The sequence below is a fragment of the Garra rufa genome, chromosome 9 (genome assembly GCF_049309525.1).
Source record: "Garra rufa chromosome 9, GarRuf1.0, whole genome shotgun sequence".
NCBI classification, from domain to species: domain Eukaryota; kingdom Metazoa; phylum Chordata; class Actinopteri; order Cypriniformes; family Cyprinidae; genus Garra; species Garra rufa.
The window spans coordinates 42,002,663-42,019,889 of record NC_133369.1 but is presented as its reverse complement, the minus strand read 5'-3'; the positions used below and the strand labels follow the sequence as shown (position 1 = coordinate 42,019,889).

Below are 17,227 nucleotides of genomic sequence, written 5' to 3'. Positions count from 1 at the left end.
CGTTTACATTTTAAATAATCTTAGGATTGAAGCCTTGTTTCGGTGTAATCGAAATTCGCTATAGATTAGCATTTAACTATCTTCTGTGACCTGCTGTTTGAATCAATAAAATAATGCTTATTTTTCCATTTAATATGGGTTGAAGCTACATGTAACTGGAGATCACACTGTGAAATGTATCATAGCAACAAGTCTGGCAAGGAAATATTTGCAATTTCAATCTCCCAGCATGCCAAAGTCGCACAATATGGTCACTGCTGAGTGACACCACTGCTGACTGATTTAGATCAAATTTTGCAATCTTCAGGTATTTGTGACCCTGGACCACAAAACCAGTCATAAGGGTCAGTTTTATGAAATTGAGATTTATGCATCATTTGAAAGCTGGGACTAGCCAAAGGACCAACCATGGCTGAGATACAACTATTTGAAAATCTGGAATCTGGAGGGTGCAAGAAAAATCTAAATATTAAGAAAATCGCCTTTAGAGTTGTCCAAATGAAGTTTTTAGCAATGCATATTACTAATCAAAAATTAAGTTTTGATATGTTGATGGTAGGAAACTACAAGGTATCTTCATGGAACATGATCTTTACTTAATATCTTAATGATTTTCGGTATAGAAGAAAAATCAATAATTTTGACCTACAATGTATTGTTGGCTATTGCTACAAATATACCTGTGCTACGGATGACTGGTTTTGTGGTCCAGAGTCACATTTGATCTGTAGTCCCCTCCAAATTCTTAATATATTCAGTGATAGAAATATTCAGTATTCAACATTTCATATTGCAACGATTCAGTAAATCACAGCCAGATTCAACTTTATAGAGTGCAAGATGGTTGCTCTGAAATGAACAGACTAAGATTCTGTCTTCCAGCTCAGTGAAAAAGCTTTTATAGAGGTCAAAGCAACTGCACTCCAAGCCTATAACTATGTATTTCGAGTTACTTTACAGGGGAGTTTGTGAGGTGCGGGAATATTACAGGATCCTGATACTTTAGGGAATGACAGGGGAATGCTCTATGATGAGCATATGCAAATTTCAGCCTTCTAACTTGCCAGGAAAGCCTCAATAGGCTACAACAGGGGTGACATTTTATAACTCTAAACGTCCAACATTAAATTTTGCAGATTTACACTTATGTAAAATTCACATATGCATAAACATCATGATTTTTAGAAACAGTGGCTTCCTAAAAACAAATCCAAAGAAAAAAAAAAAAAAAAAAAAAATCCAAAGATGATGGTTTCAAGATGACAATCACAATTAAGTGCCAAAAAAAGTCCAATTGCAGTGCATTATGCAAATGTTACAACGATTTTAATCTAAAATTCAATATACAGAGCAACTAAAACTCAAAACGCTTCATTACATTGCATCATTCAAATGGCGAAAGCAAACAAGTAGAATTATGTGCATTTATAAGGCAACTGAGAAAATTGTAGGAAAGAGCTGGTAATAATACTCCTATGCTATCCAGACAGATCTGATACATATAGCCTAGAACTTCATTCCTTCTTGCAATGAACAAAATGACAATATTCTGCTATCAACACACTAGTAGCATTTTTTTCTTGCCCTAAATACGCCAGGAAGTTCTTTTGATCCGTCTCGCCCACCACGTAAAATGTGAATTTCTCAGGACAGCATGCCCCATGACACTGCTCACTGAACTATTTTCATCTTTTTTATTTTTCAATAAAACGCTAAAATATGTTCCACTAGGACCTCAGGGGGGAAAACACAGACGTAGGGACCGATATTAGTGGATTCTGTAAAGCTGAGTCATCTTCCTCGCCTCAACGTGTATAAATAGCAAAATCAATTGCACATATTCTTTAGTGCAACAACAAAATGAGATGCATTTCATCCACCAAAATAGATGTCCATTATTCTATTTTAGTCTCTACTAAATGCTTCATTACTACTAACAAAGAGGTTATAAAGTGGATGCTATTTGAAATATTGGATTTTTTTAGGGATCGTTTTTTAGTTCCAAATGTGTACGACTGCATTTTCTGTTGGACACGAAAGAAGATATTTTAAAGGAAACCTATTATGCCTCTTTTTACAGGATGTAATGTAAGTCTCAGGTGTCCCCAGAATGTTTCAGCTCAAAATACCCCACAAATCATTATATTATTTTGAAAATGCCTTTTTTTAGCAGAAGCAGAAACATGCCGTTTTCGCACATCTCTTTAAATGCAAATGAGCTGCTGCTTCCCGCCCCCTTTCCCAGAATAGGGCTTTGCCTTTACAGCTCGTACCTCAGATATTCTGCTAAAAAAAATCTGTTTGGTTTTGATTGTCATGTCTATCACACTGAAATCATGCGTTTTAAACCATAATAGTTTAAACTTCTTATTTAGGGATTTCTAAGTGCACACATTCAAAGCAAAAACACAGAAAGCGGCTGTCGTATGGAATGCGAGTACTAAACTACGGCTACGTTTTACACTATCGCGTTTTCAACCCTCGGAAATGGAGACGTTCAAAAATGCTGCAGACCCTGTTTTAGTTTGAATACTCTGGGGTTGCGTTTCAGGCTATGTTTTACACTAGTGCGTTTTAGTTTTAAAATGCATAACTTCTGCTATGGATACGCCTGTCATTTACACTACTTTGGCGTTTTCGACTTTGAAAACGGAGACTTTTGAAAACGTTGCAGACCCTGTTTTAGTTAGTAAACTTCGGGGCTGTGTTTCAGGCTACGTTTACACTAATGCATTTTTGTTTTAAAAAATATAACTTTTGCTATGGTTATGCCTGTCTTTTACACTACTCCAGTGTTTTCAACCCACTCCAGGATTGCGTTTCAATGTAAACGGACGAAAACTGAGACTTTTGAAAACTTTTGATGGTGTGGCTGCCCACATTCCCTCTGCATATCCTTGATGGCCGTGTAAACAATAATATTATGCTTATTTGTGTCTCATTTAAGAAAAGTAACCCTTAAATTGCAAAGTAAAAAAAAAAAAAAAAAAAAAAAAAAAATAATATATATATATATATATATATATATATATATATATGCAGTATTTTTACACCCCAAGGAATAACAAAATTTTATTACGGTTACTTCTCTTAAATTAAAACATCCTTGATGACGTATGCAGCCTGAATGGTCATGTAGTGTAGACTGAGATCTTTCTGAAACACAGTGAAACACCAGTGTAGACAAGGATTGTTTTTCACCTCAAAACGCACTCAAACAGGCCTAAGTTCTCTTTCATGTCTTATTGCGCTTAAACTGTCCAATACACACAAGTTTATGTTAAAAAAAACACACGAGTTACAAAAACAGTCGCTTATGTCTGTGAAGGTAAACAGCTGGGAAGGAAAACACATGTTTATACCAGATCTGTGTGGCAGCAGCATAAAATACAGTAAATAAATCAATAAATCCACTGCTCTTGTCTGCTCCGAGGCTGGGACTCTAAATGCTCGTCTGCAGCCAACGACAGAACAGTTAGCATGCTTTGCTTGAATTTTTGCCATGGCGTTAGAACTGGTACACCGCTGTCGCTCATGAAAACTTAATGGCGCTGTGGGTGGAAACATGCAGATTAAGGGGCATAAATATTATCGACCCCATTAATATGTCACGGGGGGAGCGAAATAAGAATTACTGGGTTGTTCTTTTTGACATTTTCTGGTTTGGTAGATGCACCAGGGACTCGATTATAGCACTTAAACATGGAAAAAGTCAGATTTTCATGATATGTCACCTTTAAACCAGATTTTCTCCTTCTTACAACACTACAAGTGTGTGGAAACATCATCCACAATTCCACTTAGCTAGAAGTACATAAATAGCTCTGTTTGCTATGTGCAAGAAGTCAGAACCTCATTGTCTTGACAACCGTGAAAAAGACGGAGCTGGAGCTTCGATAAGTGACATATCCCTCTTCATTGCAACAAAAGAAAAAAAAAGTATGATTCACGGATCGAAACCGTACAAACTGAAAACCACATATGATCTCACTAAATTTTTGTAGCGGTGAATCTAACAGCCTCTAGAGACTCAACCTGTTCTGAATGGCCATAGAAATCCTGGACTCTCCCTCACCACCCTGGCTGCGGAGTGTCTCATTGTCAAACAGCGCGAACATTAACATATAAATAACCCTCTTCTCTCGCTCTCTGAATTCGTGGCGGTGCAGCTTAGGAGGGTCTGGAGAATGAATGACTCTCTTAGTCACAGAGATTTGTGCATTTCTCTGACCGCTGCCTTTAGCAACCGGCCCACTGGGTCAGTGTCCGCACCCCCGCACATACTGGCGCTGAATGCGAGACCAGTCAGAGGGCAGCTTCAGTTATTGCCCCCCCTAGGCCTGGGAGGGAACGAAACACTGTCCCAGAGAGAAAAGGAGAGAGAGAAACGTACACAGTAACAACAGTGAGTCTTGTTTCACAAAATTACATTCCTCCATACTCCTCCTCGCACAAGCTTGCCCGGGCCACAGAGGTCGCGGGATCAAACGTACCAAAATTACTCAAACATAATGAATCATCATTAGAAAAAGGTGCGGATGTGAGGTGAATCAGATGATTAACTTGCTTTCAGAACAACTTGAACTTTGAAAATTCTGAATAGGGAGCGTCCATCTGAGGCAGTTTGGATTAAAGGGATAGTTTGCCCAAAAATAAACATATTGTCATCATTTACCTACCCTCTTGCCATTAAAAACTTTCTTTTGAACACAAAATAAGACATTTTGTCCATATAATGAAAGTCAATGACTATCATTCTATAAACAAAAACAGATGAAACATTCTTCAGAACATCTTATTTTGTTTTTCACAGAAGTCATACAATGAGGGCGGTGTGTATGTATGCGAATAATTCTGCATTTGATACTGTTGTACAACTGATCTTTTGTTTTGTGAAATATTCTGCAGTTTTTAGCATGCATATTTTCGCCCCCAATCTGGTGTTTTTCCTCTAAGCCCGGGCCCGGCCTGCGGTGTTATGGTTAAATCCACTGCTTTGTTATCCTGATCCTCCATGCTTGTGGCAGTGGATTCAGGAGTAATGGCTCTGGTGTTAGAAATGCACCTACTGACGTGATTTTTGTTCGTGATTCACCTCATGCTCTGCCTGCTAGAGCACAAATCCGTATGCTAGAAGCTGCAGTGTGAGCGTGGCTGCTTAACAACATCTTAAAGGTACAGTAAATGGTAAAAGAGTGCCATTTGATTCCACAAGTATAAGCTTCATCTCTAAAAGCCTACAGACAGGGCAAAAAAGCTTTTGTCAGAAGTAACAAGAGAGGTTCTGTTACTGTTTGAATCAGCGTTTACACATATTTTTTACTTTTTATAATACCTGCTTTCTATAAGAATATATTTTAAAAACTAATTTATTCCTGTTTCAAAGCTGAATTTTTAGCATCATTACTCTAGTCACGTGATCCTTCAGAAATCATTCTAATATTCTGAGTAGATTTCTTACAGGTTTCTTTGATGAATAGAAAGTTCAGAAGAACAGCATTTATCTGAAATAGAAATCTTTTGTAACATTATGAATGTCTTTATCATCACTTTTGATCAATTTAAAGCATCTTTGCTAAATAAAAGTATTCATTTCTATAATTTCAACTGTTTTAAATGTTTCTTGAACAGCGAATCAGCATATTATGATTTCTGAAGGATCGTGTGATGCTGAAAATTTAGCTGTGATCACAGAAATAAATTACACTTTAAAATAAAATATTCAAATAGAGATTGGTTATTTCAAATAGTAAAAATATTTCAAAATTGTGCAATTTTTGTACAATTAGACTTCTTGAAAAAACATTGTGTTTGTGTTTTTGAACACTTACTGTTCAAAAACTTTTGACTGGTAGTGTATAAACATCACTAACATTCTCTGATGAACCCTATCAAAATTCTCTAATATATTCAAGTTTTCCATGGAATATTTAAGCTTTTCATCTTAAATATTCATGTTGTTATTCTGCCTGACAGAGACCACAAACAGCAGTTTTGTTATCATAACTAACAGAAGCGCCACATAAATCTTACCTAACATGGAGGTTCCCTCTGGTGGATACTCTGGGAACTGTCCTTCAGAGGGCACACTGACTGTCCTTCTCAGGCTGCGACCCTTTGAGGAGGATGCTGTGGGGCTTTCATGGACCTCAGATGGCATCTGGGAACAAGGCAGAGTTCAGAGGTCAGTGGGTGGAGGTCACAGGGCGAACATTCTAACAGCGGGCCAGAAAGCCCATTTTCCTGACTGTGCTACTAATTAACTATCCATATAAATGTATTTGAAAGAAACCTGTCAATCAGAAACTATTTAATACATCAAGTAAATTGATTATTCCCTTTCATAACCTCAAGGTGAAATCGGTTGGCCTGCACAAGAAGAGTAATGTGTTGGAACTCATTAAAGAGGACGACAAATGATTAAACTGTTCAAAATGAGGCTGTTTAACTATCAAAACCAATTTGGGTGGGGCTACTTTTTCTTAAAGGTACAGTTCACTCAAAAATAAAAATTCTGTCTTTTACACACCATAAAGTTGTTCTAAACCTGCATGAACTTTCTTCTTCTAAACTCAAAATAATATATTTTGACGAACGTTGGTAACCAAGTATTTTTTGGTCTCCTTTGACTTCCAACTTTCTTCAAAATATCTTCTTCCACAGAAGAAAAACAACATTAGGGTGAGTAAATGATGACAGAATTTTCATTTTTGAGTGGACTATCCCTAGCAGGTCAGCTTTTACTTTGTGATTTCATCTGAATCACAGACATAATAACTGTAGTAACTCAAATGTCTGGAAAACTAATCCCATCCAAATCCAAATGACATCCGCAAACGAAACGACGCATTTAACCCCCACAAGGGGAAATGCACAACAAAGCACAAACATCATCTGCGTGTCTTCATTTAACTGTCCTCCTATCTTCATTCTGAGGGAGAGGAAGAGAGAAGAATGAGGGGATAAAGCATAGGGAAGGAGCGCTCTTACCTCTTCCTCCTTGTTGAGCAGGATGAGCTGGCTATCGGTCAGGATGCAGTACTTCCTCTCCCAAACGCAGGGCTCCGTGAACGGCGACTGGCCGCAGGAGAAGCGGTGACTGGGCGGCCCCTTCACATCTGTGCACATGGGACAGAAAAAACACCTCAAAATTGGTTGCCACAGAAAAGGACCACCACAAAAACAGGCTTTCATCATGTCAGCAATGATCGTCTTCAGACCAAAACTTCAGGACTGAGTAAAGATTTTAATGAGACTTCCAAAATATGCGGCTACATATTCCCTCACATCTTGCAGAAATAGACAAGGGCCCTCCGAGAGGCACAGACTCTCTTCTCTTCATTTAATCACCAGTTCACATCACAAAAATAGACTGGACAATGATGCTGCTCATAAGAAAATGAGTCACGCTGGACTCATTAAAAGCCACTGTGAGCAATTTCTGCATCACTAGGAGCACCAAATGGATTTGTAAAAATAACAGTCTCTACAACTGTCCTCCATGGTGAGGACAAACAGATAGTGTTGTCTCAAACGAATCTCTTTGGCAGAAATCTGCCTTCAACATTTCTGATTGGATAATACATACAGTTGAGATCAAAAGTGTACATACACCTTGCAGAATTCGCAAAATCTTAATTACTTTACCAGAATAAGATATAGTTAATAAGAGAAAATAATAGTTGAATTTATAAAAATGACCTCGTTCAAAAGTTCTCATAGACTTGATTATTAATACTGTGTTGTTACCTGAATAATCCACAGCCTTTTTTTTTTTTTTTTTTTTTTTAGTGATAGTTATTCATGAGTCCCTTGTTTGTCCTGAACAGTTAAACTGCCTGCTGTTCTTCAGAAAAATCCTTCACTTCCCACAAATTCTTTGGTCTTTCAGCATGTTTGTGTATTTGAACTCTTTCCAACAATGACTGAATGATTTTGAGATCCATCTTTTCACACTGAGGACAGCTGAGGGACTCATATGCTACTATTACAGAAGGTTCAAATGCTCACTGATGCTCCAGAAGGAAAAACGTTTCTTTAAAGGTCCCATATTGTACACATTTCTGGAGGTTTATTTTAGTTGTTGATGTCCTTAAGAATATATATTTGCGGTATAAGTGCCAAAATCCATCTCAATATATTTTTACAGCTCCTTTTTTAGGAGCTCTGTCAAAAACAGGTCGATTTTGACCCATCTAATTAATATTCATGAGCCTCTCTTCTGATTGGCCTGTTTTTTTTATGAGTGACGCACAGCCAGGCCAATCACAGGTAACTACGGTCATGTATGCTGTAAGCGAGCTCAGAGCAATAGAGAGAGCCTAGCCTGCTACTCAACAGGATATTTCAAAATGATCATTAATGTTTTTTTCTTTTTCAAACACCAAATGCAGTAAGCTACATAACTGTTGCTTTAGTAAAGCCCCTTTCACAATGCGCGCTGATTCTGGAAAATTACGAGAACGAGCGTTGTGTGAACAAAAGCCAGAGCCATAAAGGCAGTGTTGTAGTGATGATGCACGTTATCATGCGACTCTTCACGACAAAAAAAATACGTGCAAAGTGGAATGAAGCAGCGATCAGGCAGAGCCAGCTCTTCACTATCAGCGCCGAAGCACAGTTTGTTCAGGTTAGTTTCAGTTTCGTGAAACGTATGCGTCGCATTACATCTCACATCCAAACGTCACATGTCTTTATGGGTTGTGTGTAAAGCACGCACAGATTCCGGAAAACAACTGTGAATGAACCAAATTAAACAATTCCGGAACAAATCGTGGGAAAAATTATCCGTGTATTTACCGGAATCGCTGTGTGAAAGAGGCTGAAGTTGACGTGCCTCTGGTCTCTTATATTCACGTTGTTCTGAAGCCTGTGCAATGATCGTAGCCTGACATCTATCGACTGAACAGGGTTTTCTCCACTTGTTTTCGTGTTGTTGTTGCTCAATAATGGAATGGATGCCTTGTTGTCTGGGTTTGACAAAAGGAGGGTGGGACGGTGGTTGGCGCTCGGGGCGGTGACTTGAGTAGATCGGACATCACATCGTTACGGAAGTCACAGCGGCTCGTGAAAATGAACAGCTACTTTAAGCAGGCTGTGTGCAGTTTACTGTGGATTGACAGTTTACTGTGGATTGATTCTCATATGGTAGTTACATAGCCCCTAGACCTCAATTATCATGAAAAAAGCCAGGAAATTTCGATTTTGACAATATGGGACCTTTAAGAACCGGGGGTGAAAACTTTTGAACAAGAATGAAGACGTGTACATTTTTCTTATTTTGCCTAAATATCCTATTTTTTTCATTTAGTACTGCCCTTCAGAAGCAAGACCCTTGACAACATTTGTGTTTGTTCTTATCATTTCCTGGTCAGGCAGGTGAAATATTAGGCTAGTATCTTAATTAATACTGCTCATACATATCTTTACTGCTTATTAACTTTAGTTTGCCAAAATAATACATCCCTTCCTGCTTACTAAGTCCTCTATAAGATTTAGCAGCTTCCACATGTTTTTCTTTGGTTCAGACAGCATAAATTAGCAGAACAGTGTATTCAGTAGTACATTAACCAAAACTGTTCAAAACAGCTGTGCTGCAATGTCATTTAACAATTTATTTTACCCTTGCTGAATTAAACTATTTATTTAAAAATAATAATAATAATAATAATAATAATAATAATATAGTCCCACAATAAGACCAAGAAAGTGCCTTAATGTAAACTTTGATTTCAGTTTTGAAGAGCTGAAACTGAACTGTATGGTGTTCGCACACTGCTGACTGTAGAGGGCAGCACTATATTAGTTTACAATGTCGCTCATGTGCTTAAGCAACCACCGCTTGTACAGGAGGGGGAAAAATGACACCAGGAAGCTCATAATTCTTTGCATCTCTCTCAGAGCAAACAAACAATCCCTGTTAGGGGAAACATCTGCTTTTTAAAAGCAAAAACTGAGTGATTAGATGCATTCTAGGTCACCTTAAGTGCATTTTGGGAACGGTCATGTTAACGAGTGGAAGCACTTGTCAGAAAACATTTGGTCCTCCAAGTCTATTAATTGATCATTTAGACCTTCGCTAAGCTTCATCAATCAGTTCTGGCTGACAGTTCTGCTGTACGCTTGACCAGAGCGAGACACAGAAAGAACATGTCAGTACTCAAGGTCAGAGGTCAGCCCGCCTTGATGTCACTCTGGATCAGCCGACTGGGCCAATAGCGGCTGCGCTAGAGTTTTTCCCAGGCCGCATGACTAAATTAACAGCACACAGACGGAGAAGAAAGTGACGCAATGTGTCTCAAGAGGACGGGTGTGACTGCTGCATCCCCACTCCGTTTAATGAACGCAGTCGTCTTGCCCACGACTATTTTCCACATAAGCTATCAGCCTAAACCAACGCTATGATGAAAATGCACAAGGGAGAAAGAAAAAACACTGGCTCTTTGAACACCGTGAGATCTGGAGATAGAGTGGGACAGAGAACTGATGGAAAGATTCAGAAAGAGAGCAACTGACCAAAATAGAGACCTAGGAAAAAATCTGAAAGTGGGTGCGAATAGAATGAAATACATAAAAGATATGGTCAATATTTTCATAGTTTTGATAATATTTGATATAAATCTACAATTCAGTCATATAGAGCAAGTTGCTATAGTAGATTTAAAATGTTCATTGTGTAATGGTGAAAAAAACAGTAAAAAAACTATTTTATAATTTTAATTTATATGCACCAACAGCATTTTGCATACTTATTTTTCCATTTTTACTATGATTTATTTTTTTATTCTTTTATTCAGCAACAGTTTATGCAACAGTTTGATTAAAAGTGTCAGTAATAGAGCTTAGTGAAATTAATCAAAGAAATTGACTATTTTAACTATTTTCATAGTATTTTTTCTGGCTTTTTTAGACAAGAGAAACCTTTTCAGTCATACGGGTCAAGTTTCTATAGTAGATTTAAAATAAATAAATAAAATAAAATAAAATAAAGCAAACTATATTTAACTTATATGCACCAACAGCATTTTTTTCCTCATGATTATGATTATTTTTTACTATGATTAAATTGTATTTATTTATTTTATTTATGCATATAAATCAAATGTAATTTTTTCTGGCTTTTTTCAGATAAGAGAAACCTTTTCAGTCATATAGACCAAGTTGCTATAGTAGATTTAAAATGTAAAATAAATAAATTCCTTAATTAATGAAATAAAATACAAATAAAGCAAACTATATTTCATCATTTTAATTTATATGCACCAACAGTTTTTTTTTAACTCGCACTATGATTCAATTTTACTTATTTTTTAATTTTTTATTTTATGTACATCATATAAATCAATGTATTTTATTTCTTGTTTTTTTTTTAGATAAGATAAACCCTTTCAGTCATATAGACCAAGCTGCTATAGTAGATTTAAAAATGTTAAATAAATAAATTACTTAATTAAATAAAGAAATTAACCTAAAGCAAACTATATTTAATACTTTCAATTTTTTTTTTACAGTCTTTAAGAGAAACCTTTTCAGTCATATAGACCAAGCTGCCATAGTAGATTTAAAATGTAAATTAAATAGAAAAATCCATAAATAAAATTAATAAGAAAAAAATCCATAAAGAAAACTGTATTTAATCATTATAATTTAAATGCATATATTTACTCACACTACGATTCAATTTTATTTATTTTTTTATTTACGTCATATAAATCAATGTATTTTTTTCTGGCTTTTTTTCAGATAAGAGAAACCATTTTTTAGTCATATAGAGTTGCTTTAGTAGATTTAAAATGTAATATAAATAAATAAATAAATACCTTAATAAATTTATTAAATTAAAAAAAAAAAAAAGTCAATGTATTTTTTTCTGGCTTTTTTTTTTTTAGAAACCTGTTCTGTCATATAGACCAAGCTGCTATAGTAGATTTAAAAATGTAAAATAAATAAATAAATTAATTAATTAATTAGACAAAAAAAAAAACTAAATAAAAATAAAGCAAATTATATTTAATAATTTTAATTTATATGCAACAGCATTTTTTTACTCACACTTTGATTTAATTTTATTGTATTTATTTATAATTTAAAATAAATAAATAAATTAATTAATTAGACAAAAAAAAGCAAATTATATTTAATAATTTTAATTTATATGCAACAGCATTTTTTTACTCACACTTTGATTTAATTGTATTTATTTGTATTTATTTATAATTTAAAATAAATAAATTAATTAATTAATTAGACAAAAAAACTAAATAAAAATAAAGCAAATTATATTTAATAATTTTAATTTATATGCAACAGCATTTTTTTACTCACACTTTGATTTAATTTTATTGTATTTATTTATAATTTAAAATAAATAAATAAATTAATTAATTAGACAAAAAAAATAAAGCAAATTATATTTAATAATTTTAATTTATATGCAACAGCATTTTTTTACTCACACTTTGATTTAATTATTTATTTGTATTTATTTATAATTTAAAATAAATAAATTAATTAATTAGACAAAAAAACTAAATAAAAATAAAGCAAATTATATTTAATAATTTTAATTTATATGCAACCGCATTTTTTTACTCACACTTTGATTTAATTTTATTTATTTGTATTTATTTATAATTTTAAATAATCAATATATTTGATATATATTTATTTGATGTTTTTAATAATATTACTGGTTTTACTGCATTTAAAATAAATTCTTCTTTAAAAAGAATAGATAGATTTTTAGATTTTTTTTATGGAAAAAGCAGCTTGGACAAACTCCTGCTAAACACCTCCTTTAATTTTCCATGGAAAAAGTCATGAATGGCATGAGGTTGATTGAATGATGACATAAATGTAATTATTGGCTGAATTATCCCTTTAATGGTATTCGCAATGTTACTTAATGTTACCTCACCAGAGACAGCCCATAATGAATACATTTTGACTACTGGTAATAAAGCCCAGCCCTAGGTGTGAACAAAAAAAGGTTAAGAGAGATCAAGCTCAACATTGACAACGACGCAAACAGTCTTTCTATTTACTGCTCTGCAAACAAGCATACAACTGTGTAAACAGACATGCTTTAATGGGTGTTTGGATAAGTGCTGGAAGGCAAATGACGGAGACTGGCGGCGTTCCACTCAAGGCGGCCGCGGAAAGATGGAGGTGAAATGTGTGGGAGTGGAGGGAGCCCGTCCAATCTAAAGCCTGTCTGTTTGAGACGACAGCTCGCGCTCAGAGGCACAGTGGCAGCATATAACATATGGACGGGTGAGATAAAGCGACTTCTCCAGAGATTTCATATGCCATTAAGAAACGTGTGAAGCTGTTGGGAAAGCAGTTGACAACTCCATCTGATGGAACACAATATCTTCCATAATTATCTATGCATATTGAGATTCTCCAGGCTCAGGAGATTCGAAAATAACCCAGTTCAACGACACCAATATTTGCATTACAAATGTGTAAATTGTGTGCCACCAGCATCTGAATTTCCAAAATACTTGTCTATTTTAATCTCTGTGTATCAGTGTTATTTAAACCTCATCAGCCGGCATCATCCGCTGACTGTCAATGCAGCGGCGAAGGAGATTTATTTCAGGAATTTTAATTGCATCCTGTACAGATTCACTGCCTTGGCATTCTGGCTTCATCTGCGCCTGTTCATACCAGCTATGTGCAAATCACGGTTTCTCTCGGGGGAGAGTAAAAGGCCAGTGAACATTGAGGATCAGAGATCTCTCAAAACCAGCAGATGGAACAGCCTCTCAAAGGCCTTTATTCCCGCCATTGGAAAGAACTCAATAGTGTTTTCAGAGCTGAGAATTCTCATTTACATCTCACTGAACTAGTCTTGATCGCATTAGGAAGGCTATACATTGCTGATTCATTTATTTCACTTAATTTGCAGCAATGTTTGGAGAATTATCACAACTATTTAAAAGCTTTAGAAAACCTAGGTTAAACTATTACCTTTTTTAAAGCAATGTTTTTCGACTTAATTGCAGCTGCAGTGCGGATTTAGCTTCCTGAGGCTCTGTGTACAGCATAAGCAAAAAAAAAAAAAAAAAAAAAAAAACCTATGATTTTCACACTATATTATTATTATTCATTTATTTTCATTTTCAAGGCCTGGGAATTTGTAGTTCACTAATATTTGCAGGTTTTACAACAACAACAAAAAAGTAATGCAACTATAATATTCATATAAAATTCATAACAATTAACAAATTTCATATTTTATTTAACTGATCTTTTTAAAAGTTCAAAATCGCAAGACAAAGTTAGAATTACAGGATATAAACCTTGCAATATAAATCTCACAATTCTGAGAAATAATTCTTAGAACTGCAACTTTATTTTTCACGGAAAAACGCCAGAATTGCGAGTTTGTATCACACAATACAGAGGAAAAAGTAAGAAATGCGAGTTTATATCATGCAATTCAGAAAAAAGTCAGAATTACGAATTTAAGGAAAAAGAAACCCTGTGAGTTTATTGTGAATTGTGAGTTTATATTATGTAAAAAAGTAAAAAGTCAGAATTGTGAGTCTGTATCACACAATACAGAGGAATAAATTTTATAAATTTAAATCATGAAATTCTAAAAAAAAGGGCAGAATTGTTCATTAACACGCAATTCTAAAGAAAAATTTTAGCTTCACACAGTTCTAAAAAAAAAAGCAGAATTGCAAGTTTATCACACAATTCTGAATGAAAAAGTCAGAAACGCAAGTTTATATCATTTCCAAAAGTGGAAAGTCAATTTTCTGAGGAAAAATATCAGAATTTCCAGTTTATATCACTCAATTGAGGAAAAAAGTCAGAAACATGAGTTTACATCACAAACCTTGAGGAAAAATGTCAGAATTGCCAGTTTATAACACACAGTTCTAACGTGAGTTTATATGGCACCAATCTGAAGAAAAAAGTCAGAAGCGTGAGTTTATATCACGCAATTCTGAGGAAAAATGTCAGAACTGGATGTTTATATCACGCTGTTCTGAGGAAAAATGTCAGAATTGCCAGTTTATATCATGCAGTTCTAACGCGAGTTTATAGGGCACCAATTTGAAGAAAAAAGTCAGAAGTGTGATTTTATATTACAATTTTGAGAAAAGAAAAATCTAATTTAGAGTTTATATCACGCGATTCTGAGGAAAAAATGTCAGAATTTCCAGCTTATATCACACAAATGGGAGGAAAAAAGACAGAATCACAAGTTTATATTATGCAATTCTGAGGGAAAAAAGTCTGAACTGGACGTTTATATCACGCTGTTCTGAGGAAAATGTCAGAATATCACAGGCAGTGAGTTCATATCACAATTTCGAGAAAACAAATCAAATTTTGAGTTTATATCTCGCAATTCTGAGGAAAAATGTCAGAGTTGCCAGTTTATTTCACACAATTTGAAGAACAAAACAGAGGAAAAAGTTTAAATAAAAAAAAAAAAAACTCAGAAGTCAGAATTGTTCATTAACACTTCTGAGGGGGAAAAAAGTCAGAACTGGAAGTTTATATCACGCTGTTCTGAAGAAAAATGACAGAATTGCCAGCAAGTTTATTATTATGCAATTCTGAGAAAAAAATTCAGAATCGCAAGTTTATATCACACAGTTCTCAGGAAAAATGTCAGAATTGCCCGTTTATATCACACACAGTTGAGGAAAAAAGTCAGAGTTGCCAGTTTATGTCACGCAATTCTGAGGAAAATTGTCCGAATTGCGAGTTTACATCACGCAATTATGTATTAAAAGATGCAAACTTGCGGTTGTGGGAAAAAAAATCAGAATTGTGAAATAAAAAGCCGCAATTTCATTTTTTCTCTTTATTCAGGGGCGGAGACAGGCTTCAATATTAAAATTGTTATTTAAACAACAACAAGAGGATATGTGACCCTGGACCACAAAACCAGTCATAAGGTTAAATTTGACAAAACTGAGATTTATACATCACATGAAAGCTCAATAAATAAGCTTTCTATTGATGTATGGTTTATTAGGATAGGACAATATTTGCCTGAGATACATCTATTTGAAATCAGAAATCTGAGGATGCAAAAAAATCTAAAAGACTGAGAAAATCACCTTTAAAGGTGTCCAAATTAGGTTCTTAACAATGCATATTACTAATCAAAAATTACATTTTGATATGTTTACAGTAGGAATTTTACAAAAATATCTTCATGGAACATGAACTTTACTTAATTTCTTAATAATTTTTGGCATAAAAGAAAAATCAAAAATTTTGACCCATGCAATGTATTTTTGGCTATTGCTACAAATATACCCCAGCGACTTAAGACTGGTTTTGTGGTCCAGGGTCACATATATGAAGATTCTAAACCTTGAAAAGTCATGTAAATTAATTAAATCGTCCATGTACCTTTTTTCAAAATACATTTTTTTCTATTTATGTGTGGTCTGAATCATTCTTTTAATGAAAACTATTTCTCTATGTGGATGGGCAAAGTAACAGCAAAACCAACTAGAGAGTCCATAGTCTACTGAGAAGCCAAAACATTTAACACTTGCTCAGAAACCTAATTACTGTGATCTCCAGCTAAATATAGCAGCGGTATATAAAGCCCCCCTCCCTAAGGTTTTCGGGCAAGGGAACATTTAGTAAAGGGTGAGTATGTCATCTGAAATCTAGCGTGCAAATCACATCTGTCCTGACAAAGTCCTTCAAAATGTCCTGTTACATAATCTCTGCAGAAACTCATTTTAACAAGAATGTTATTTCTGCAGAGTTCAGCGTGCCCATCTTTCTCAGCCAAACTCATCTTTCACTCCAAATATCCTCTAGATCGAAGCGCAGCGTCAGCAATGACAGAGTACACGCAAAGGATGTTACCCAACATGCTCTGTGAGGGGGGACGGTAGCTACTGACAGATACCATTCAAACCCTGACATGACAGAAAAAGGGTCAGTTAAAATGTCAAGAGACAAGGTGATGAATAAAAACCACACAAAAAGGCAGTATCTCTCTCACTAAATAAATGTATCGGCATGATATTTCATAAGAAAGACATGAACAATGTACCAAAAAGTACAAACACTCATTTCTCTGGAAGGGAAATGCAACCACCGAAGGCTAGATCAGGTGACCTTTGTGGGGAAACACAAACGATAGAGACAAATGAAGCCTTCCCTTTTAATAGGGATGTGCAAAACTACACATTTTTAAAATAACTAATGAGTTGTCTGAATGACTAGTTGA

At 34.9% G+C, this 17,227-nt stretch overlaps 1 protein-coding gene across 1 annotated transcript in view; it reads right to left on the bottom strand.

The window, feature by feature from the left end:
• LOC141343272 (uncharacterized) overlaps positions 1 to 17,227 on the bottom strand; it is a 78,413-nt gene that overhangs the window by 16,554 nt on the left and 44,632 nt on the right. The window contains exons 2-3 of the mRNA XM_073847866.1: positions 6,991 to 7,118; positions 6,034 to 6,160 (exon numbers count right to left, since the gene is read on the bottom strand). Of these exons, the coding sequence (XP_073703967.1) occupies positions 6,034 to 6,160; positions 6,991 to 7,118 (255 nt within the window). The remainder of the gene's footprint in view (positions 1 to 6,033; positions 6,161 to 6,990; positions 7,119 to 17,227) is intronic.